At 43.6% G+C, this 23,184-nt stretch overlaps 1 protein-coding gene across 6 annotated transcripts in view; it reads left to right on the forward strand.

Annotated features, from left to right (window-relative positions):
- LARP1B (La ribonucleoprotein 1B) overlaps window positions 1–15,036 on the forward strand; it is a 99,686-nt gene extending 84,650 nt beyond the window's left edge. For 2 of the 6 annotated variants that reach the window (XM_077279126.1, XM_077279127.1), the window contains exons 14-19: window positions 2,172–2,278; window positions 7,103–7,263; window positions 9,967–10,111; window positions 13,434–13,543; window positions 13,776–13,903; window positions 14,090–15,036. In XM_077279126.1, coding sequence (XP_077135241.1) covers window positions 2,172–2,278; window positions 7,103–7,263; window positions 9,967–10,111; window positions 13,434–13,543; window positions 13,776–13,903; window positions 14,090–14,263 — 825 coding nt within the window. In that variant the 3' untranslated portion in view covers window positions 14,264–15,036. The remainder of the gene's footprint in view (window positions 1–2,171; window positions 2,279–7,102; window positions 7,264–9,966; window positions 10,112–13,433; window positions 13,544–13,775; window positions 13,904–14,089) is intronic. The other 4 variants (XM_077279123.1, XM_077279124.1, XM_077279125.1 and 1 more) reach the window with 3 other exon arrangements.
- The last annotated feature ends 8,148 nt before the right edge of the window (window positions 15,037–23,184 follow it).

Raw genomic sequence — 23,184 nt, forward strand, 5'->3', positions numbered from 1 at the left:
TTTGGGCCCACCAGAGAAAATCATTCTTGGGGCCCACTATGTAGCTACATTCAAATAAATACAAGACCACCAATTGTGCTGTAAAACACGCTAATATCAGGGTATAATATAAGGTAGTACACGTCTTAATTATATAGCAGGGTTGGGGTAGCCCCCTCAAAGAAAATAAAGTAGCCCCCTCATAGGGTACAATGTATCCCCCTCGCAGACCCCTATAGAATATAATGTAGCCCCCCATAGAATATAATGCAACCAGCCTCAGAGTATAATGCAGCCCCCATAGGGTATAATGTAGCCCCCTTAGAGTATAGTGCAACCCCCTCATAAGGTATAATGCAGCCCCTTTATGGAATATAATGTAGCCCCCTCATAGGGTATCACGCTGCCCCCTCTCATAGGGTATCATGCAGCTCACCCTCATAGGGCATCATGCAGCTCGCTCACCCTCATAGGGCATCATGCAGCTCACTCCCCCCATAGGGCATCATGCAGCCCACACCCCCTCCTTGCCCCATAGGGCATCATGCAGCTCACACCCCCTCCTTGCCCCATAGGGCATCATGCAGCTCACCCTTCCCATAGGGCATCATGCAGCTCACCCTTCCCATAGGGCATCATGCAGCTCACCCTTCCCTTCCCATAGGGCATCATGCAGCTCACACCCCCTCCTTGCCCCATAGGGCATCGTCCAGCTCACACCCCCATACAACCAGCCAGGACTCAATAATAAAAAAACACACATCACAATACTCACCCCTCCTCCTCGCTCCCACGCTGACTGCAGCAGCGGCTCTGCTCCGATGTCAGGAGCTGCGCTGCTGTCGGCCTCACACGCGCACCTGCTGTGATGAAGTGACGTCATCGCGCACCTGCTGTGTCAGCGGCGAGGGGAATCATGGGAGAGGGAGCGTCATCTGACGCTCTCTCCCCATTAACGAGCGCTGGGGGGTGGCATTGGCGCCGGGACCCCTGGCTTACAGCCCCATAGCGGCAATATGCGGCAAACACTGCCAGCTATTATAGTGAAATGAATTCACTCCTCTCCATGCCCATGGGGGCGTGGGGAAGCGTGAATATTCATTTCACTTTATCAGCGGGGACAGGCTTGGGCTTCCGGTCACCAGCTGCTTCTCCGCTGGTACTGGGGGCCCCATAGCAGCTGCGTGGTGTGCGCTATTAGCGGCACCCCACTTGCTGGGGGCCCCTGGAGCAGCGGGGGCCCCAGGCACTGCTGGCACTGTATGCCAGCAGGTGTCAGGGCCTGGGCCCACCGGAGAATCCTCCGGTTCTCCGGTGGGCCAGTCCGACCCTGTATATGCTCGTGTATAAGCAGAGTTTTTCAGAGCATTTGTTATGCTGATAAAGCCCCTCTTTGGCTTATACTAGAATGAGGGTCACACTAGATGGAGGCGGAGCAGCGGGTCACAGTAGGCAGGAGCCAGCTGCTAAAGAGAAATGAATATTCACTGCGCTGGCAGTGGATATTTCTTTAATGGGCACAGTAGTCGCAGCAGCCAGGCAATCATGTGTGCCCACTACTTAAGGGAATATTCACTGCCCTACACTCCCATTGGCTTGGAGGGCAGTGAATATTCATTCTCTTTAGTAGCGGGCACACGTGATAACCTGACAGCTGCAGTAAGCCGATGGCTGCGACTACTGTACCGCTAAAGATCAACGAATACTCGCTGCTTTCCACTCCTATAACTCCCGCATGGAGAACAGTGAGTATTCTGGCAGCTGTCCTCTGCTTGTAGGCAGCGCATAATGTCACTGCCATGCTCTGCTTACAAGCATAAATCAGCTGCCATTGGAAGAGGACACTGCAAGGGAGTCCAGGGAAGGAAAGCAGGATGGAGATAGATAGATAGATAGATAGATATATATGTGGGCAATGTATACCAGGCTTATACTTGAGAAAAAAGTTTTCCCAATTTTTGTGGTAAAATTAGATGCCTCCTCTTATATCAGTATTATACCGTACTTGTTTTGTCACCTCTACTTTGAAAACTCTGGCTTTGCAGGGGTCACTGGAAGGTGGAGGAAAATGGGTGGAAAGGTGCTCTGAACTGCTCAGCCACATGAAAAGTGCAACAGTGATTTTGGGTGACTCCTTAAGGTAGATCGGCCATGTGATTTGCTGCTTTGCTTCTTTTTTTTTTTTCCTGTAGACTCCAAGAAAAAGGAAGACTCGTTATAGTTCAAATCCACCTCTTGAATCTCATGTTGGTTGGGTAATGGATTCTAGAGAACACAAACAAACAACCTCATCTGTCAGGTAAATTGTTACTTGATTCATTAGATTTTATATGTATTTTTCTTTAGTATATTTTAGATTTTTTGACAGAATATCTGTCACCTTTTTCAGAACATTCAGTCAGGTGGTGGCTACTGCTGGAGAAGTATAGTTCCATGATGTCCTTTCAGATGAATAGCTATTCTTATAATACATGGATTTCTCATTGTACTTTAGTGGCTCTGTCTCTGTCCAGAACAAGGCTATGCCCATCTATCATGTCTGTTTATGCTAATGTGACATACAGAAAAAGCCCATTTAAATTTTGCCATTCAAAAATGAGTACATTGGTAAACTTCCATTTTATGCATTTCTTTGACAAATTTGTCATGGGACACTTTTACTTTCTACATTGATATGGGGATTAATTTGCAGCAAAACATCAATGTGACGCACAGTTCTTTCCCAGAGCTATAAAATTATTACGGTCTCCACTTAGAAGTTAAAAACTGAGCTACAATTTAAACCTACAAGCCAAATGTGACTCTATAAAAGAGTATGCATTGAAAGACTTGGTAAAGTTTCTGAGGCATGGTTTCACAACTGTGGAACATTGATTCAGAATTACAATCTGGAGGAGTACTTTCATGAATACATCAGCAGAACCACAGTCAGTACATTAATACATCATCAGAACACTTTTGAGTATTTGAGAAGGGTTTGGAGAGTTGCTGCTCCAAAAAGTGTCAACACATCCAAACTTACACTGAGTTTTTGTAGCAGAAACTGTTCCAAATCCTCCTCATAATCTCAAAACTAAGTTTTCAGGATTTTTCACTTAACATGAAGCATGTTCTAGATTGCTACATGAACCAGGACCATGGTCGGTACATGAATGCAGTGCCAGAGCAACTGTGATTACAGGAATAAAAAGCCGGGAAGAGTACAGTAATCAATTTCAGTTTTGGGTCCGCTCCATCTACAATGGCTTCCAAAACGTATTGCCCCCTCTTTGGCTTTTTACCTATTCCGTTACTTATTTACACGTAGGTTGTAATGTAGTTTTGTATTCCAGTTTGTGTGTGTGTGAGATGCATTAGCACTAAATAGTCTAAGTTGGAGTCAAGTGAGAAAAATATAGGCATAGATATATGGAATCAAATGGCTAAAATTTGGCATATGCTATGAAGCCCCTAAAATTTTCTGGTGCAAGCAATTACCTTCATAAATCATATGCTTATTGAAAGGAAGTCACCCTGTGTGTAATATCAGTGTCACATGGTCTGTGGCCTTTCAGAAAAGGTGTGTGTGTATATACGGACAGGCTGAAACACCATTAACAAAGAGGCACCACTAACCAAACACCATGAAGATCAGGGACAAAAAATTATTAAAAAAATGAAAAAATCCAAATCTCTGATCCTCCAGAGGACCATCAAGTCCATTATCCATTGTAAAGAACACGGTACCACAACAAACCTGCCAAGAGAGGACAGCCCACCAAAACTCTCAGCCTGAGCAAGTAGGGCATTACAAGAGAAGTAGCACAGAGACCAAAGATAACCCTGAAGGAGCTGCAGAGTTTCCAAACACAGACTGGAGTATCTGTCCATATGACCACAAGAAGCCGTACTCTCCATAGAGGTAGCCTTTTATAGAAGAAGGCGCAGAAAACCTTTTCACACAAATTTGTAAGGCTCATTTTGATTTTGCCAAAAAAACAAGTAGGAGACTCCCAAAATCTATGGAGGAAGGTGTAGTCGCCAGACAAGACCAAAATTGTACCGTCAGGAGAGACGTCCTGGAAAGTACAATCAGGAGGTCATCCTTCATATCCTTGATAGGGACAGGAACACATAAGAGGTTAAAAGGATCCCTTCATTACATCCATCAAAGATCCATACCTAAGAAGAATCCTAGATGACTGCATAATCTTAAGGCTAGATCCAGCCTTCTTATCAAACGTGGTAACCACCTTCCACATGATCAGAGTCTTGACCATTTTTTATAGTTTTGGCAGAAGGAGGTCAAGAGCTTGCATTTCATTCTTTAGATGTCAGGATAGTCCTCCAATACCTGGAAACCATGAAGGAATGGCAAATGGATCACAATCTTTTCTTACAATTTGCGGGGAAAAAGATGTCAAAAGCAATGTTGGCAGGATGGGGTTAGGTCAGTGATCAGCCTAACCTATTCAGCAAAAGGAAGATCTCCGGACAGCATCAGAGCCCATTCTACTAGAACAGTAGCCACATCATGGGCAGATTGACCAGGGGCCTCGGTGGGCCAGATCTGCAGAGCTGCAACATGGACAAATTTTAACCTTTTGCAGACATTATAAACTGGACATTTTATCAGGCCAAAAGATGGCCTTCAGAAGGGTCCTCCAAGTAGTAGTCCCAACCTGAATATATCCTCTGGTATTCTCCTGATTGGTGTTTGTCATGAGGGACGTCCCTGAAAGTTGGCATTAGTCCTGCAGCTTCAGTGTTCCATGAGTCCATCATGACCACACCCATTAAGTTTCCTCCCTCTAAAATTCCTGTCTGTGAAGGTAATGTATGTAGAAGGAAACTGAATAATATAGTTGCATCCATCCCAATGTGGTACTCGGAAAAATACTTGCAGTTGGTGGAGGGAGGGGCATTTTAACCTTGTGTGTGTGCCTGTCCCGATCAAGGATATGAATGACTACCTCCTGATGGTGCTGTCATGATGGACTCTTGGACAACCTATTACGGGTAGGACTAATGCCTGATTTATGGCCACCAAGTTATAAGCTATGTCTGGCACCAAACCAATACAACTCATCACCCCAAGAACCCCATCCCCACTGTGAAACATGCTGCTGGCAGTATCATGTTGTGGGGATGTTTTATGCAGCAGGGATAGGGAAGATTGTCCGAAATGAGGGGAAGATGGATGTTGCGAAATACAAGGATATTCTTGAGCAAAACCTGTTTCAGTCAGTCAGTGATTTGAGACTGTGACGGAGGTTCACCTTCCAACAAGAAACTGACCCAAAGCATAATGCTAAAGCAACACTTGAGTAGTTTCAGGGGAAACATGTAAATGTTTTGGTGTGCCCTGGTCAAAACCCAGACTTTAATCCAATCCAACTGAGACTGTGTAGTCAGGCTTGATTTGATGTTTACCAGAGGAAACCATCTAAATTGAAGGAGCTGGAGCAGTTTTACCTTGAGGAATGGTCAAAAATCCCAGTGGCAAAATGTGGAAAGCTCAGACTTATCCAAAGTGACTTACAGCTGCAATTTCCACACAAGGAGGCTCTACAAAGTTCTGACGTTAGGGTGGTGAATAGTGATCAGCGAGTATACTCGTTGCTCAGGTTTTCCTGAGCACATTCGGGTGGTCTCCGAGTATTTTAGTGCTCGGAGATTTAGTTTTTGTCGAGGGAGCTGCATGATTTACGGGTGCTAGCCAGCCTGAGTATATGTGGGGGTTGCCTGTTAGGGAATTCCCACATGTATACAGGCTGTCCAGCAGCTATAAATCATGCAGCTGAGGCGACAAACTAAATCTCTGAGCACTCAGAAATACTCAGAGATCACCCAAGCGTGCTAGGGGAAAACCTGAGCAACGAGTATACTCTCTCATCACTAGTAGTGAATGGTTATGTGCACTGAAGTTTTCAGTTATTTTGTCCTATTTGTTAGGTTGTAGGAGGCATGTTCTTTACATGAACTGATGCAAACCCTCAAACAAATGAAATTTCAGGGCAAGGTGGCAAAACCTGCAGCTACCAGTATGTCCTTAACTGCAACAACTCCCAATATCTCCCTAGCATTGATAACAATAGTCACTGTGGACCATACAGGAACCATAGCTGCTGATTGGAATTGTTCCATGATGAGATTTCAAACCTAGTGGTCACCTCTGCAGACTTTTCTCTGTTCAGAAGCACTTTCATACACACTGCCCTTAACAGGGGTGGAGAACATTTTTTTTATTTATTTTTTTGCCAAGGACCATTTGGATATTTATACCATCCTTCGGAGCTGTAGAAATCGCACACTCGCTTTGCTCACAAAGTACGTTCTGACGCTGGTGTTAGAACGTAATTTTTTCATTGCACACGACTCTGCGTTCAGTAGTGCTCGCAGAACAAGGAACTTAAAGGACCGGTGGCTGTCAAAACAAAGCTGGCAGTCGAAGCACTGCAGTCCCTGAGGATCTAACTGGGGGCCGGATGAATGGTAATCTCTGGCTTTAAATGACCATTATGCTGCTGCACGTTGGGGTAGGGGCTGACAAGTTCTCCACAGCACTGCCCCTGCATTGGCACCAAAGTGTTCAACACATCTGAAAGAAACACTTGTTTTACAATAATTATTTGCTGTAGAACAGAAGTTCAAGGTGCAAATCCTGTCCATCTCCTCTAGTGATGGCACTTATTTATGGCTCACAGAACGGGCCCTGAACTTGGCTACATTTGTGAGGAGGTAAAATTTTGTTTTAATGTGGTCAGTTATTGCTCTCATTTCATTGTGTGCATGTGTGTGCATAGAGATGGGGAGTTGGTGTATGTATTATTTAAATCCACTGTACAGTTCCAGAGATGTGGGCAATTTTTACTAAATGCTAGTGTGAGGCTGCATTATTACCTCGTGAGCAACACAAGACATGACCCTTTGTAAAGACCATCAGAGATGGCACGAAATAGAAAAAAACATGGCCACCTTCCTTCAATCTGCCATATGGTTCCAGAAAAATGTTATACTTTAAAGGGGACTGTGGAAATGAGATGAGCAAAAACTGGATTCTATTGACCTGGTGAGACTTCATCTTTAAGATGTCAGGTTCTGTACTGGGAAGAGGATTTACTGGTGTCTAATTTCTTTCTAGCAGTTCCAACGCTTCACCCTCAGATGCGACCGTGCTTGTAAGCGGCTTTGGGAGCACGTCCCATGCTCTACCCAAGTTCCAGCACCCTTCTCATGAACTCTTAAAAGAGAATGGGTTTACGCAGCAAGTATACCATAAGTACTGGCGGAGATGCCTGAATGGTAAGCACTGACTAGTATTTGACTAAGTGACTGATAAACTGAGGTCTCCTCTCTAATAGATATTCATCCAGATCATTGCTTTATATATTTTTTCTTTTGTGAAAAATTTATTTGGGTAAGCAAATTTTACTAATGAGTGTAAATTGTCTTGCTAAGCAGAAGATATGCTCTTGTTCACTCTAGTATAGGTTGTGTAATCTTTAGAGGGGTCATCGGGACTATTTTTTTTTTTTTTTTCTTCTAGGCAGGTCTTTGCCAGCTCACAGTGGCTTCTCTTCCTCTCTGTTCTGTTGATGGGGCGTGACTACTGGTGTTATGCTGACTGACAGCAGGCAGTCTATGAACAGGACGCTGGCAGTCACGCTCCCTTGGCAAAGCAGCCCAGAAGAGGAAGCGCTGTGGCAGTGACAGAGTCGGTGACTGACAGAATAGGCAGGTAATTGTCGAATGCCGATCAGTTCTGGGCCCCATGAGAAAATAAAATGATCCCGGCTAACCCTTTTAAATGTTTTACCTTTTAAAGGGAACCTGCCACCACCCCCCCCCAGTCGTTTCAAACTAAAAGAGCCACCATGTGCAGCAGTAATGCTGCATTCTGACAAGGTGCCTCTTTTAGTTCTGGGTGCTGTAACTCGGACAAATTATAAAACTGATTATTTCTGCAAATACCTGGTCCTCAGTCATAGAGGCCGGCGTTTCCCCCCTGCTTCAGACAGCACACAGCTGTCACTCACATCTTCTTGGCGCCGCCTCCTCCTCCTCACCGCTGTTTTCAAAAGTAGCCGGCGCCTGTGCTCTTATCCCCTGCCTGGTGCAGGCGCAGTGAGCGCTGCCAGTCTTTCCTCATATGCAGTCTAGCTGACTGCGCCTGTGCGGCCGCCCTGCCTGTGATTCCCAGCCCCGCAATGTGAATAAATCATAAGTCACTGCGGGGCTGGGAATCACAAGCAGGGCGGCCGTGCAGGCACCGAGACTGCATATGAGGAAAGACGGGCAGCGCTCACTGCGCCTGCACCAGGCAGGGGATAAGAGCGCAGGCGCCGGCTACTTTTGAAAACAGCGGTGAGGAGGAGGCAGCGCCAAGAAGATGTGAGTGACAGCTGTCTGCTGTCTGAAGCAGGGGGGAAAGGCCTGCCTACTTGACTGAGGACCAGGTATTTCGGACAATTTATAAAACTGATTATTTCTCTAGTTACAGCACCCAGAGCTAAAAAAGCCACCTTGTCAGAATGCAGCATTACTGCTGCACAAGGTGGCTCTTTTAGTTTGAAACGACTGGGGGGGGGGTGTGACCGGTTCCCTTTAATCCTGAATAGATATATTAAATTACAACAAGCCATCTTCCAATTGGAGAATATTCCTAATAGAAGGCTCAATGTGATGTTGCTGTATTGCACTTTGTGTTTTTCCCCCTCCTATTGCTTGAAGTATTGGGAAGTGCAGTAAAGGTACCTTCACATTAAGCGACGCTGCAGCGATAGCGACAACGATGCCGATCGCTGCAGCGTCGCTGTTTGATCGCTGGAGAGCTGTCACACAGACCGCTCTCCAGCGACCAACGATGCCGAGGTCCCCGGGTAACCAGGGTAAACATCGGGTTGCTAAGCGCAGGGCCGCGCTTAGTAACCCGATGTTTACCCTGGTTACCAGCGTAAAATGTAAAAAAACCAAACAGTACATACTTACATTCGCGTCCCCCGGCGTCCGCTTCCTGCACTGACTGAGCACCGGCCCTAACAGCAGAGCGGTGACGTCACCGCTGTGCTGTACTTTCACTTTCACTTTACGGCGCTCAGTCAGTGTGGGAAGCGGACGCCGGGGGACGTGAAGGTGAGTATGTACTGTTTGTTTTTTTTACATTTTACACTGGTAACCAGGGTAAACATCGGGTTACTAAGCGCGGCCCTGCGCTTAGTAACCCGATGTTTACCCTGGTTACCAGTGTAAAACATCGCTGGTATCGTTGCTTTTGGTGTCAAAACAGGACGATACACGCCGGTCTGACGACCAAATAAAGTTCTGAACTTTGTTCAACGACCAGCGATATCACAGCAGGATCCTGATCGCTGCTGCCTGTCAAACTAAACGATATCGCTAGCCAGGACGCTGCAACGTCACGGATCGCTAGCGATATCGTTTAGTGTGACGGTACCTTAAGTGTTTTGGTGCACAGAATCGCTAAGGACACATCAGGTCAGTAATTGGCTGATGTCTTGTTCTTGCTGAGTGAATAGTTATGCAATATCCCTGACTGCAGCTTTATCAGTTCAGCACTCTGTCACCCTCTAGTGGACAATAGAAGGTATATACACTTCCTGCATTTTCTAATGCTTTATGCTCTGCACTGACTTATCAGTTGACAGAGCATACAAAACTGTGCCATTAGCCTTCATCAGCTCTACACAAACTGGTAATGATGAGGTATTTGTACAGAAGCCATAAGCTGTGCTGCACACATATAAAAGATTATTGTTCCGATAAGATTAACAGACCAATATACATAAATATTGTGCATCTCCAAGGAGAAATTATAAAGCTAAATTTGCACTGTGAAAAATGTTTAATTTGCCTAGTCTTTGGGCAGTTATGCTACAAATAAGCCTTCTTGCTCAACTGTTATTTGTTGAAGACAAATTATGCATCAGATTCCAAATAGTCATGTCCTTATCCAGGTCTAAAAGCTTATCTGCCTTTGCTTATCAGAAAGAAAAAGATTGGGAATTGGTCAGTCCCCGGAGATGAATACGCTATTCCGTTTTTGGTCTTTCTTTCTCCGAGATCACTTCAACAAAAAAATGTATGAGGAATTTAGACATCTTGCTGTGGAAGAAGCCAGAGAAAACTATAGGTAGGCAGAACGATCCTTTACTCTCAACAGGACCACCACTCTAAAACTTGGTCCTGTGATCACATGTTTGTTTGTAACTTGCGGTCCTTCCATAAGTAAGACCTTACACCTAAAGTTTATATACTAGGATGTCACTGCAAGTGTAACACCCAATGTGTTGTGTACATTTGATATTCATTTCCTAACATACAAACCTAACTAAAGCCCTAATATGGCTGGAGAACAACCTTTGTTGTGAAATGTATGTCCGACTATAGAGGTTTCTGAATGGATGAACTGCTAACTTTAATCTGGTGACTGGCAATATAGATTGAAGGTGTTGACTAATATTTATAAAACTCCTCAGACCCAGGGTGGAATAAATGCTCAACTTCCAGATCCACATAGCCTGTTCCCTGCCAATCTTCTTACCTCCTCACTTGACTGCTGCAGGTAGTCAGTGGCCACTGGTCAGCTATATCCTTGACATTCCATCTGGTTTCTTCGGACTTGGACAGCACCTGAGGGCTATAGCTGATAGTGGCCACTGATTGGCTTCAGATGTTAGTGTGTTCAAGAGCACTGGTGGTTCAGAACAGATCTTTATATTATTTATTTGTATAGCACCATTGATTCCATGGCGCTGTACATGAGAAGGGGTTACATACAAATTACAGATATCACTTACAGTAAGTAAACTAACAATTACAGACTGATACAGAGGGGCGAGGACCCTGCCCTTGAGGGCTTACATTCTGCAGGATTATGGGGAAGGAGACAGTAGGTTGGGGGTTGCAGGAGCTCCGGTGTTGGTGAGGCGGTAGCTTCGGTAGTGGTGAGGAGGCAGCAGGGTCAGTGCAGGCTGTAGGCTTGTTTAAAGAGGTGGGTTTTCAGGTTTCGTCTGAAGGATCCGAATGTGGTTGATGGTCGGATGTGTTGGGGCAAAGAGTTCCAGAGGATGGGAGATATTCTGGAGAAGTCTTGGAGGCGATTGGATGAGGAGCGGATAAGTGTGGAGGAGAGAAGGAGGTCTTTGGAGGACCAGAGATTATGGAGATACCGCACCAGGCCTGATTTTTAGTATAAAGATTAATAATCAACGACTCTTCTAATAGTCAATGTGCTCACCAATCGTACACAGAACAAATTGAGAGATCAGTAAAATATTTTTAAATTGTGTATTCATTAAAAATTGATGGTTTTCATCACTTTTTGCCCCTCTTTTAGGGACCGGAAATTCAGTAGTTCTCATTTACATAGACTTAGAAGAAAGGCTGCTTCCACTCTTTTGTCGCGATGTGACCTGAGCAGCTTGGCTGTCTTCATCTGGTGTTACCAGTTACACCCCTCTGGTCTTGCCCCTCAATATTGTCCTTCTCGTCAACTTCCAGACTCCCATCAGACTTCCTCTTTTCCCCAGCTGTAATATGTGATTGCAGCTCTCAATACTGGGAAGCTATTGCTCTCCCCATCATGCTGGTGTTGTCCTGAGCGCTATGTTATGTAATCACCTGACTGCAGCATTATGAAGTCAGGCACCATGTACAGGGTCAGGGACTGCAGCAGTGAAATGGGGATGCATATGGAAACCTTTATTACTGGGGTTGAGAATTCCGACAGGGAGGGCAGAGGGGATGGACCCAAAACACGAGTTGTTGCTGGCTGACAAGACAAGTCTACAAAAATCTGAAAACTGCAACATGCAACAGAAAACTTCACATGAACCCTAAAGAGGATGCAGGCAAGCTACTTTAGGTTATTTTTGTTTTTAATTTACTAGACAAACCCTTTAAATCCCCATCCCATTAATTTCAGTGTCAAATTAAATTGTATTTGTTTTTGCAAACAACATTTTAATTAACCTGGAATTCCTGAATTTTCCTACAACAGCATTCTGCTTGTTCGTTGCACAAATTAAGCCATGTCCCAACACCTTTTTTTCATTTTATTTTTATGGTTATTGGGTAAATAAAGGGGTAATATTTCTCTTTGCAGAGAGTGACATGTCAAGGTGAGGAGACTTTTAAACCTTGCAATGCTCCTCTGGAAAATATGCAAAGAGGGCTACAACTCTATAGCACCACCTGCTGGAAATGGCAATCCTAAAAGTCAATATCAACCCTCCAATGAGCCTTGTGACATGACTTGGGATAAAAGCTAAACCATAATTTCAATTTGCAGACATTGTGTTGCTGGGTACTGCCCTTCGTCGTTGTAAAGTGAGATCTGTTTTGGCTGGGTGAGAGGCATCTGACGGGGATCCAAGGGGTAACATTTCTCCTTGCAGAGTGACATGTCAAGGTGGGGAGACTTTTAAGCCTTGCTTGTTGAAGGGTCTATATTGACTTTTGGGAATGCTGCTTCCAATTAGGTGTCGGACCCTGCAGCATGCAGTGCACTTGGAGGGGGCAGGCAACACTACAGCCATGGCCCACTGGTTCTTGGGTTCAATCTACTAATTTGTATACAGATATGACTGCCATGATTGATCATTTCTAATTGCCCTGGTGACTTTGAGCCTAAAGGTACCTTCACACTGAACAACTTAACAACGATATCACTAGCGATCCGTGACGTTGCAGCGTCCTGGATAGCGATATCGTTGTGTTTGACACGCAGCAGCGATCAGGATCCTGCTGTGACATCGTTGGTCGGAGCTAGAAGGCCAGCACCTTATTTTGTCGCTGGATCTCCGCAGACATCGCTGAATCGGCGTCACACACACCAATCCAGCGATGTCTTCACTGGTAACCAGGGTAAACATCAGGTTACTAAGCGCAGGGCCGCGCTTAGTAACCCGATGTTTACCATGGTTACCAGTGTAAATGTAAAAAAAACAAACACTACATACTCACCTTCTGATGTCTGTCGTGTCCCCCGGCGTCCGCTTCCCTGCACTGTGTCAGCACCGGCTGGCCGTAAAGCAGAGCACAGCAGTGACGTCACCGCTCTGCTTTACGGCTGGCGCTTACAGTGCAGGGAAGCAGAACGCCGGGGGACGCGACAGACATCAGAATGTAAGTATGTAGTGTTTGGTTTTTTTTACATTTACACTGGTAACCAGGGTAAACATCGGGTTACTAAGCGCGGCCCTGCGCTTAGTAACCCGATGTTTACCCTGGTTACCCGGGGACCTCGGCATCGTTGGTCGCTGGAGAGCTGTCTGTGTGACAGCAATCCAGCGACCACACAGCGACGCTGCAGCTATCGGCATCGTTGTCTAGATCGCTGCAGCGTCGCTAAATGTGATGGTACCTTAAAGTGCTAGCATTTACCCACAACTTTTCTGAAAATAGATTGTGTTGAGCCCGTGATACAAATATCCTAAATCTTCTGCATACAGGTACGGTCTGGAATGCCTGTTCAGGTTTTATAGCTACGGACTGGAAAAGAAATTCAGACCAGATATATTCAAAGATTTTCAAGATGAGACTCTGAAAGACTATGAAACGGGTAATCTAAAATTTTATGTTGATCGATCTACTATGGGTTTGAGATTTCATCTTATGATGAACAAATCGTGTTTTAAATATATTAAAATCCAAACTTGATATATCCAGAAAATCTAAAGTGATGAACCATATTCTGGATTAATGGCCCATTGCTAAGGCATACCTTTTTATTCTGTAAGGCTTGTCCTGCACGTCTTGCATTAGTGACTCATAGTTGTCCTTCTTTTAATCAGGTCAGCTGTATGGGTTAGAGAAATTTTGGGCTTTCCTCAAATATGCTCAAGTTAAGAATATGTCTGTGAACCCAACGTTGCAGAACCATCTGAGCAAGTTCAAGAGACTGGAAGACTTCAGAATTGATGTTAGTGACTGAAAACCTTCTTATTGTGGGTGTATCCATTAGATGTTCAGCTGATAGACTTGATACCATAAAAATGTTGTGTCCAGAATTGACAATTACTGCTGCCCAGACAACTATTGTGTTTCAGATCTAGACGAACGGGTTTATCATGAATCTGCTTTCATTTGATTCTTCTATGTTTTACAGCCGCCAATCACTGAAGAATCTGGACTACACAGGCGTCCATCAAATTCTGGACATGAAGAGACAAGCCATCGCAGACAACGTGTAGGGCCTTCCAGAACAGGTGCTGTCACAAAGCACTCAGCTGCTGTGCATTCTCAGGGTCCTACAGATTACCGCCACAAAGCAAATGTTTAACAGCTGGGGCGAGGTCGTCAATCAAGAGAACAAATCTAGAAAAATAAACTTTGCACACTGTCCGATTTTAGAAGAAAAAAAAAAATCCAAGAATATTTTAGCTAGAGGTGCTTCAAACTTATGGGAGCTTGGTTGGCATGATTGGGGCAAGCAATGACATTTTAAGTGTGGTGTGATTGGTTTGCTGGCTGAGTGTTTTATACATGAGAAGGTACAATGGTTTCTGTGATTTGCGTTCTTTGTGCACACACAAGTCGCAGGATGCCTTCTGTTTCTAACAAGTGCTTAGGAATCTTTTAAAGAAGCCATACTAGTGCTGTCCTCACCATTTGGAGATATCCATATTGCATTACTTCACGTTCTGTACAGAAATGTTATGCATTATATGACCTCAAGCCATAACTTTTCATTTCTATCCTGTCATTACATTTGAAATCCAGGTGCTATGTTATAGGAACAAAATGCTGTATAAACTATTTCTATAGAATAAATGACTGTGGCAATACATTGGGAAGATGATGCGGATTTCAGCATAGTTTAAATAATGTAAATTACAGTATGGTCACATGAAAGCAATTAATGACCATGACAATGTTTTCTAAGTGAATTATTTCATGTGCAGTATATTTGATATTTTCAGTAATTAAAAATGGTGTAATTCGAGGGCTTTTTGTATGCAGACTGTACATGTGGTTCTTTTTGACTGGGATATTCCTTTGCTTTTTAAATAAATATCTTCTGATTTTACAACTTTAACTTTGTTTTATTTCTTTTTTTTTTTTTTTTTTTTATATAATACATCCTGCTCATGTGTGGCTTTTTTTATTATTGGTATACTCACTTCTCTATAAAGGGGACTTGGAGCTCTGTCATTCTAACCCTGTAAAGCCTAGTTCTCAGATTCTAGTGTTTTTTTGTTTTTTTTTTAAGTGGTTTGAATGAATACAGAGTTCTAACTTCCCGTGTGTGTTTTTTTTGTTTTTGTTTTGGTTTACTCATTTTCCTATGAAAGGAACTTGATGGAAGTTGGCTATACAGTACACCCAATAATGAAATCTTTTGCAGTAAGCTAAGCTCCAACTAGAGGTTTGTGTCATCGCTTTTATCAGTTTTATCAAGCCTATGTCTGGAATATGGAGTTGTGGACTAGAAAAACTGCTCAAAGCCTAGACTGGTACAACTAAGTAATGAATTCTCAGACTGTCGGGTCTCCTTTTTGGTAGAGCATTGAACAGCAAGGTGGATTGTTGCTGAGGGGAAAAAATAAATAAATCTTTAAATCTTCAGCTTAGCGAGTGTGAACGAGTTGAGTGTGACCTGAGCGTAAGTGTGACTTGTGATTCAGTGACGTTGGATTCAGAGTTTCCAAGGGAGGAATTGCTGAATTGCTGTCTGTATTATATTAATACTTTGTATTTATTTTTATTTAACGTTTCTGTGTGGTGCAATCCCCATTAGGAAATGTGCTCCACTATTGTTAATGCCATCCAGTGCACATCTTGCCACATGTATGCAATCCTTGATCAGCCGGTTGAGGGTGCATACTGCTGTGCGAGATGTGAGCACGTTGAGCATTTGGAAGCCCAGATTCTGAATCTAAATGTGCAACTGGCAACACTGAGATCCATAGACAATATGGAGAAGAGTCTTCTGCTCACTGAGCAGACGCTCAGTGGGATAGATGGGGGGATGGGTGGATGGAGCTGCAGGACAGTGAAGTAGGTAGCTGGGTGACATTCAGAAAGCGGGGTAGAGGGAAGAGTGCCAGGGAGGCTAGTCCTGATCTGGCACACCCCAATAAGTTTGCTAAGTTGGCAGATGAGGAGGGTGCCAGTACAGGGGTAGCACTGCTGCAGCCAGGCATGTCCTCTGAAAGCCGGAGGAGTGACTGCTACAGTAAGGAGGGAAATAGGAGAGCAGGGCAGGCCAGACAGGTGCTGGTAGTGGGGGACTTAATAATTATTAGGGGAACAGATAGGGCAATCTGTCACAAAGACAGGGATCGTCGAACGGTGTGCTGCCTACCTGGCGCTCGAGTCCGACACATCGCTGATCGGGTGGACAGATTACTGGGAGGGGCTGGTGAGGACCCAGTGGTCATGGTGCATATTGGCACATATGACAAAGTTAGAGGTAGGTGGAAGGTCCTTAAGGATGATTTCACGGAATTGGGCTGCAAGCTGAAATCAAGGACCTCCAACGTGGTATTTTCCGAAATACTGCCTGTACCATGTGCCACGCCAGAGAGGCAACGGGAGATTAGGGAGGTTAATAAGTGGCTCAAGAATTGGTGTAGGAAGGAGGGGTTTGGGTTCCTGCAGAACTGGGCCGACTTCTCAGTGGGCTACAGGCTCTACGCTAGGGACGGGCTGCACCTCAATAGGGAAGGTGCAGCTGTGCTGGGGGAGAAAATGGCTAGAAGGTTGGAGGAGTCTTGAATACCCTCCCCCCCCCCAATCCCTAGTTTAAATTTATAGGAGGGGAAGGTAGGGCAGATAGAGATCTGGGCACAAATAAGGAAGTGGGGGGTGGGGTTAGAACAGTTAATAATCTAAGAAAGAATAGAGGTACAGAGAGGAACATCAAGTGCATGTATACTAATGCCAGAAGCCTCGCCAACAAAATGGACGAATTAGAATTAACTTTGTTGGAGCATAATTATGACATGGTGGGGATATCTGAGGCATGGCTGGATGAGAGCCATGACTGGGCTGTTAACTTGCAGGGCTATAGCCTTTTCAGAAATGACCGTACAGATAAGCAAGGGGGAGGGATGTGTCTGTATGTAAAATCGTCCTTAAAACCCATCCGGCGTGATAATATAGGTGAATTTAATGAAAATGTAGAGTCCCTGTGGGTGGGAGATAAGGGGAGGGGGAAAAATAATAAATTACTGATAGGGGTTTGTTATAAATCTCCAAAAATAATGGAAGCAACGGAGAATATCCTCGTAAAGCAAATAGATGAAGCTGCGACTCAAGGAGAAGTCCTTATTAGGGGGGGATTTCAACTACCCTGCAATAGATTGGGGAACAGAAACCTGCAGTTCCAGCAAAGGTAATCGGTTTTTGACAACTATGAGAGACAATTACCTTTCACAACTGGTTCAGGACCCAACAAGAAGGGGGGCACTGCTAGACCTAATATTAACCAACAGGCCAGACCGCATATCAAATATAAGGGTTGGGGTCACTTGGGGAATAGTGATCACAAAATAATAAGTTTTTGTGTATCCTTTAATGAGATGGGTAGTAGAGGGGTGACAAGGACACTAAACTTCAGGAAGGAAAATTTCCAACGGATGAGAGAGGATCTTGGTGCAATTAACTGGGACGATATCCTGAGACATAAAAGTACACAAAGAAAATGGGAGACATTTATTAGCCTCCTGGATAGGACCTGTGCACAGTATATACCGTATGGGAATAAACATACTAGAAATAGGAGGAAACCAATATGGCTAAATAGAGCTGTAAGGGGCGCAATAAGTGACAAAAAGAAAGCATTTAGAGAATTAAAGGAAGTAGGTAGTGATGAGGCATTAAATAAATACAAAAAATTAAAAAAATTCTGTAAAAAGCAAATCAAGGCAGCAAAAATTGAGACAGAGAGACTCATTGCCAGAGGGAGTAAAAATAACCCCAAAATATTCTTGAACTACGTAAATAGTAAGAAACTAAAAAATGATAGTGTTGGCCCCCTTAAAAATAGTCTGGGGGAAATGGTGGATGAGGATGAGGAAAAAGCCAATATGCTAAATGACTTTTTTTCATCAGTATTTACACAAGAAAATCCCATGGCAGACAATATGATCAGTGATAACAAAAATTCCCCATTAAGTGTCACCTGCTTAACCCAGCAGGAAGTACGGCGGCGTCTAAAAATCACTAAGATTGACAAATCTCCGGGCCCGGATGGGATACACCCCTGAGTACTGCAGGAATTAAGTACAGTCATTGATAGACCATTATTTTTAATCTTTAAAGACTCCATAGTAACAGGGTCTGTACCACAGGACTGGCGTATAGCAAATGTGGTGCCAATATTCAAAAATGGGACAAAAACTGAACTCGGAAATTATAGGCCAGTAAGCCTTACCTCTACTGTGGGTAAAATCCTGGAGGGCATTCTAAGGGATGCTATACTGGAGTATCTGAAGAGGAATAACCTCATGACCCAGTATCAGCACGGTTTACTAGGGACCGTTCATGTCAGACTAATTTGATCAGCTTCTATGAAGAGGTAAGTTCCGGACTGGACCAAGGGAACCAAGTAGATGTAGTGTATATGGACTTTTCAAAAGCTTTTGATACGGTGCCACACAAAAGGTTGATACATAAAATGAGAATAATGGGGATAGGGGAAAATATGTGTAAGTGGGTTGAGAGCTGGCTCAGGAATAGGAAATAAAGGGTGGTTATTAATGGAGCACACTCGGACTGGGTCGCGGTTAGCAGTGGGGTACCACAGGGGTCAGTATTGGGCCCTCTTCTTTTTAACATTTATTAATGACCTTGTAGGGGGCATTCAGAGTAGAATTTCAATATTTGCAGATGACACTAAACTCTGCAGGGTAATCAATACAGAGGAGGACAATTTTATATTACAGGATGATTTAGGTAAACTAGAAGCTCGGGCTGATAAATGGCAAATGAGCTTTAATGGGGATAAATGTAAGGTCATGCACTTGGGTAGAAGTAATAAGATGTATAACTATGTGCTTAAGGCCGGAGACACACTGGTGCAAGATACGGCCGAGTCTCGCTGGTTAAAAGCAAGCTGTGGCGCCGGCACTCTGGAGCAGAGCGTGAGGCTCCATGTATTGCTATGCAGCTGCACGCTCCGCTCCGGAGTGCCGGTGCCACAGCTTGCTTTTAACCAGCGAGACTCGGCCGTATCTCGCACCAGTGTGTCTCCGGCCTAATTCTAAAACTCTGGGCAAAACCGTCAATGAAAAAGACCTGGGTGTATGGGTGGATGACAAACTCATATTCAGTGGCCAGTGTCAGGCAGCTGCTACAAAGGCAAATAAAATAATGGGATGTATTAAAAGAGGCATAGATGCTCAAGAGGAGAACATAATTTTACCTCTATACAAGTCACTAGTTCGACCACACTTAGAATACTGTGCACAGTTCTGGTCTCCGGTATATAAGAAAGACATAGCTGAACTAGAGCGGGTGCAGAGAAGAGCGACCAAGGTTATTAGAGGACTTGGGGGTCTGCAATACCAAGATAGGTTATTACACTTGGGGCTATTTAGTTTGGAAAAACGAAGACTAAGGGGTGATCTTATGTTAATGTATAAATATATGAGGGGACAGTACAAAGACCTTTCTGATGATCTTTTTAATCATAGACCGGTGACAGGGACAAGGGGGCATCCTCTACGTCTGGAGGAAAGAAGGTTTAAGCATAATAACAGACGCGGATTCTTTACTGTAGGAGCAGTGAGACTATGGAACTCTCTGCCGTATGATGTTGTAATGAGTGATTCATTACTTAAATTTAAGAGGGGACTGGATGCCTTTCTTGAAAAGTATAACGTTACAGGGTATATACACTAGATTCCTTGATAAGGCGTTGATCCAGGGAACTAGTCTGACTGCCGTATGTGGAGTCGGGAAGGAATTTTTTTCCCCAATGTAGAGCTTACTCTTTGCCACGTGGGTTTTTTTGCCTTCCTCTGGATCAACATGTTAGGGCATGTTAGGTTAGGCTATGGGTTGAACTAGATGGACTTAAAGTCTTCCTTCAACCTTAATAACTATTACTATTACTAATGAATTGTGGTCAAAGGTAGACCTTTCTTTTGAAAGCTGTAGAATATAGCAGACCTCAAGTATCTGAGCAAAGCCAGCTGTTTATTTCACATTCTTCCTGGAGCTTTTACAGATGCATTTTATCTCACGGTCTTAAATGAATAAATGCAAAAATACAAAGTATTTCTTCACATTTTATACTCCTGCTTTATCTTGCATATGATAAGGAAATGCATTTCTGTGCTTTAACAGTATTTGTAAAAAAGACTAAAGTATAGTGTTTGGTTTGCTATTAAATGTGTAGAAACATGTGAGAGTGTGTGTGTGTATATGTGTGTGTGTGTATATATGTATATATATATGTATGTGTATATATTATAAATATATATAATTTTCTATGCAACTGCTTTTTTTCTTCTTTTTTTTTTTTTTTTTTTTTTTAAATGAGCACAAACCAGTTTTAGCTCCGGATTTATTTTTCAGAATACCATCCTGAATTTGACAAGCCATGAAGTTTTTCACCAGTGTTTAAAGTTGTGGAAATTCTGTATTGCGTAGCTTGTGGTGATGTCCTACAACATGCAGTTATGATATTGGATGTCTGAATACTGACCCATACCCTTTTATTTATAGCAGCTAGCACAAGACTAAAAGCACAAAACATGTGATGCAGTGCTGACTTCTCTATTTCTTTATTTTCACACTTTTTTAATATTTTTTACTTTTCTAAGTTTAACTTTTACCCACATGCAAACATCTGCTTCCAAACCATAAATAGGTTATGGGTGGCAGTTGCCGGAAGTACTTCCTTGTGGAGCCGGTCATTTACTTGTAATGGCCGGGTCTTTTTACTGCACATCTTCCTCCTATTGATTTGTATAGAAGGCTGATATGCAGTACCCTGCCACTACATGTAGACAGCCAGCTCTGCAAGTGAGTACTTCCAGCTGGTGACCACCTTCACCGATAACAGCTGATTGGTGGGAGTTCAGGACCCCAACCTAAGGATAGGCCATCAATGTAAAAGTAGTGAACAACATCTTTAAAACCTTTGTCTACAATGTAATGTGACAGATCAACTTTCTCAAACAGCTTGAACCATTGGACTGGGAAGCCTAAAACCGCACCAAGGCTGGGTGCCCACGATCTGGATGTGGCAGCGCTTTTGACACAGTGCATGTTTGCTGCATCCAAAGCGCTGCCCTCTATTGAACGCAGGTGAATCCGCATGTTAATTGAACCGTGCGGATTTACCGCATTCAGTAGATTCGATTGGTCTCCACAAGATAAATTGACATGCTGCGGTCTGGAAAGACACGCCATATGTCAGTCTCCATGGGCATCTGTGGACATGGAATTTCTTAAATCCCATCCACTATGCTGTAACATTTGGCCGCTGCAGAAGTACGGAACGTCAAACCCGCAGAAACTCTGGATTGTGGCACATACCCGAAGTTGACAGACAAAAATTTGCACCAAAATTTTGGTGTCTCATCTGAAATAGTCCTTTTTTAATTTGCACTTTAGACACAGTGGGGCAGCTTACAATGTGCTGGGTGGCATCTAGTGTTTTAACAGGGTTTTTGTTACAAGAAACTACCATGGGGAAAATTTGCATTTGCACGGAAAATCTGCAACAGTTATTGTAAAATGATTTGAATTTTGTAGTACATTTTTAGCCTTAACTTATAGCTTCAAGCTTGACCTATGACTTTGCCTTTACCATGTGCAGACGATTCTCTCGGACCAAATTATCTGTAAGGCTTCATTGAAAGGTGTGGGGGTTTTGTTTTTTGTTTTTTTTAACCTTTTGCCAGCACCCCCTTATTTTAAACACGTGTAATATAATCTGTATAATTCTTGCAATGGATCACCTGTAGTGATGAGCGAGTATACTTGTTGCTCAGGTTTTCCCGAGCACGCTCGGGTGATCTACGAGTATTTGTTAGTGTTTGGAGATTACGTTTTCATCGCCTCAGCTGAATGATTTACAGCTATTAGCCAGGCTGAGTACATGTGGGGGTTGCTAGGGAATCCTCACATGTAATCAAGCTGGCTAGTAGCTGTAAATCATTCAGCTGCGGTGATGAAAACTTAATCTCCGAACACTAACAAATACTCGGAGATCACCCGTGCATGCTCAGGAAAACCTGAGCAACGAGTATACTCGCTCATCACTAATCACCTGGTCCAGATGAAGTAGTCACTTTTGATTCTTTAATCTGATTGGGTTTTCATTGTAGTTCTGAATGCTCAGCCTTTTTAGGAGTCAATTTGTATTCAGTCTACAAACTCTCTGCCCACCTACTTAATTGAAAAGTTCTCTTCACTCTTTCCTGCAGGGCTGTGGAGTCTGTATAAAATAAACACTCCTAAAATATATAATTGTGTTCAGCCGTACAATGCAGGATGTGCTGTAAATGTTTTCATAACAATTTGGGAAAGTTCCGAAATGTCATAAATATCTTCTGTTACTGATCTAAGAATCTCTGCTTTTAGTTGAGATGAATCTGTGCTTCACTTTATGCACATGCTCAGTAGTGAGCAGTGCTGCTTTCCTTACCTACTATAGAAACGACATGCTCAGTAGCAGCCACAGTTTTCATAGTACTAAAGTATGACGAGTCCTGCCTTCTATCAAAATCTTCTGAATTTAATAAATGTTCCTAACTCCCATCTGCTGCAGGAACAAAATTCAGATCTTCAGAAAGGTGTTGACTGTCAATTTACAGTGCGGGGGGTGGGAAGGAGATGGAACTCTATTGGTGAAGCACAGGTATGTGGAACCACCCTTTTGTCACTGTAGTGACCTTAGATTGGGTGGGTGTTTTCCAGTAATGGATCCATCGGTGTGATTGATAAACAGACACTAAAAATTGTAACCAGATTTAACGGGATACTGTTATGTCATTTTTGCCTACCACGGTGGCTCAGTGATAAGCACTGCAGCCTTGCAGCGCTGGGGTCCAGGATTCAATTCCCTCCAAGGACAACATCTTCCTGGAGTTCGTATGTTCTCCCTGTGTTTGCATGGGTTTCCTCCGGGTACTCAGGTTTCCACCCACATTCCAAAGACATCCTGATAAGGATTCCATATTGACACTCTCCCCATTGGGGCTCACAATGTGTGTAAAGCGCTGTGGAATTAATGGTGCTATA

The sequence above is a fragment of the Ranitomeya variabilis genome, chromosome 1 (genome assembly GCF_051348905.1).
Source record: "Ranitomeya variabilis isolate aRanVar5 chromosome 1, aRanVar5.hap1, whole genome shotgun sequence".
Classification (NCBI taxonomy): domain Eukaryota; kingdom Metazoa; phylum Chordata; class Amphibia; order Anura; family Dendrobatidae; genus Ranitomeya; species Ranitomeya variabilis.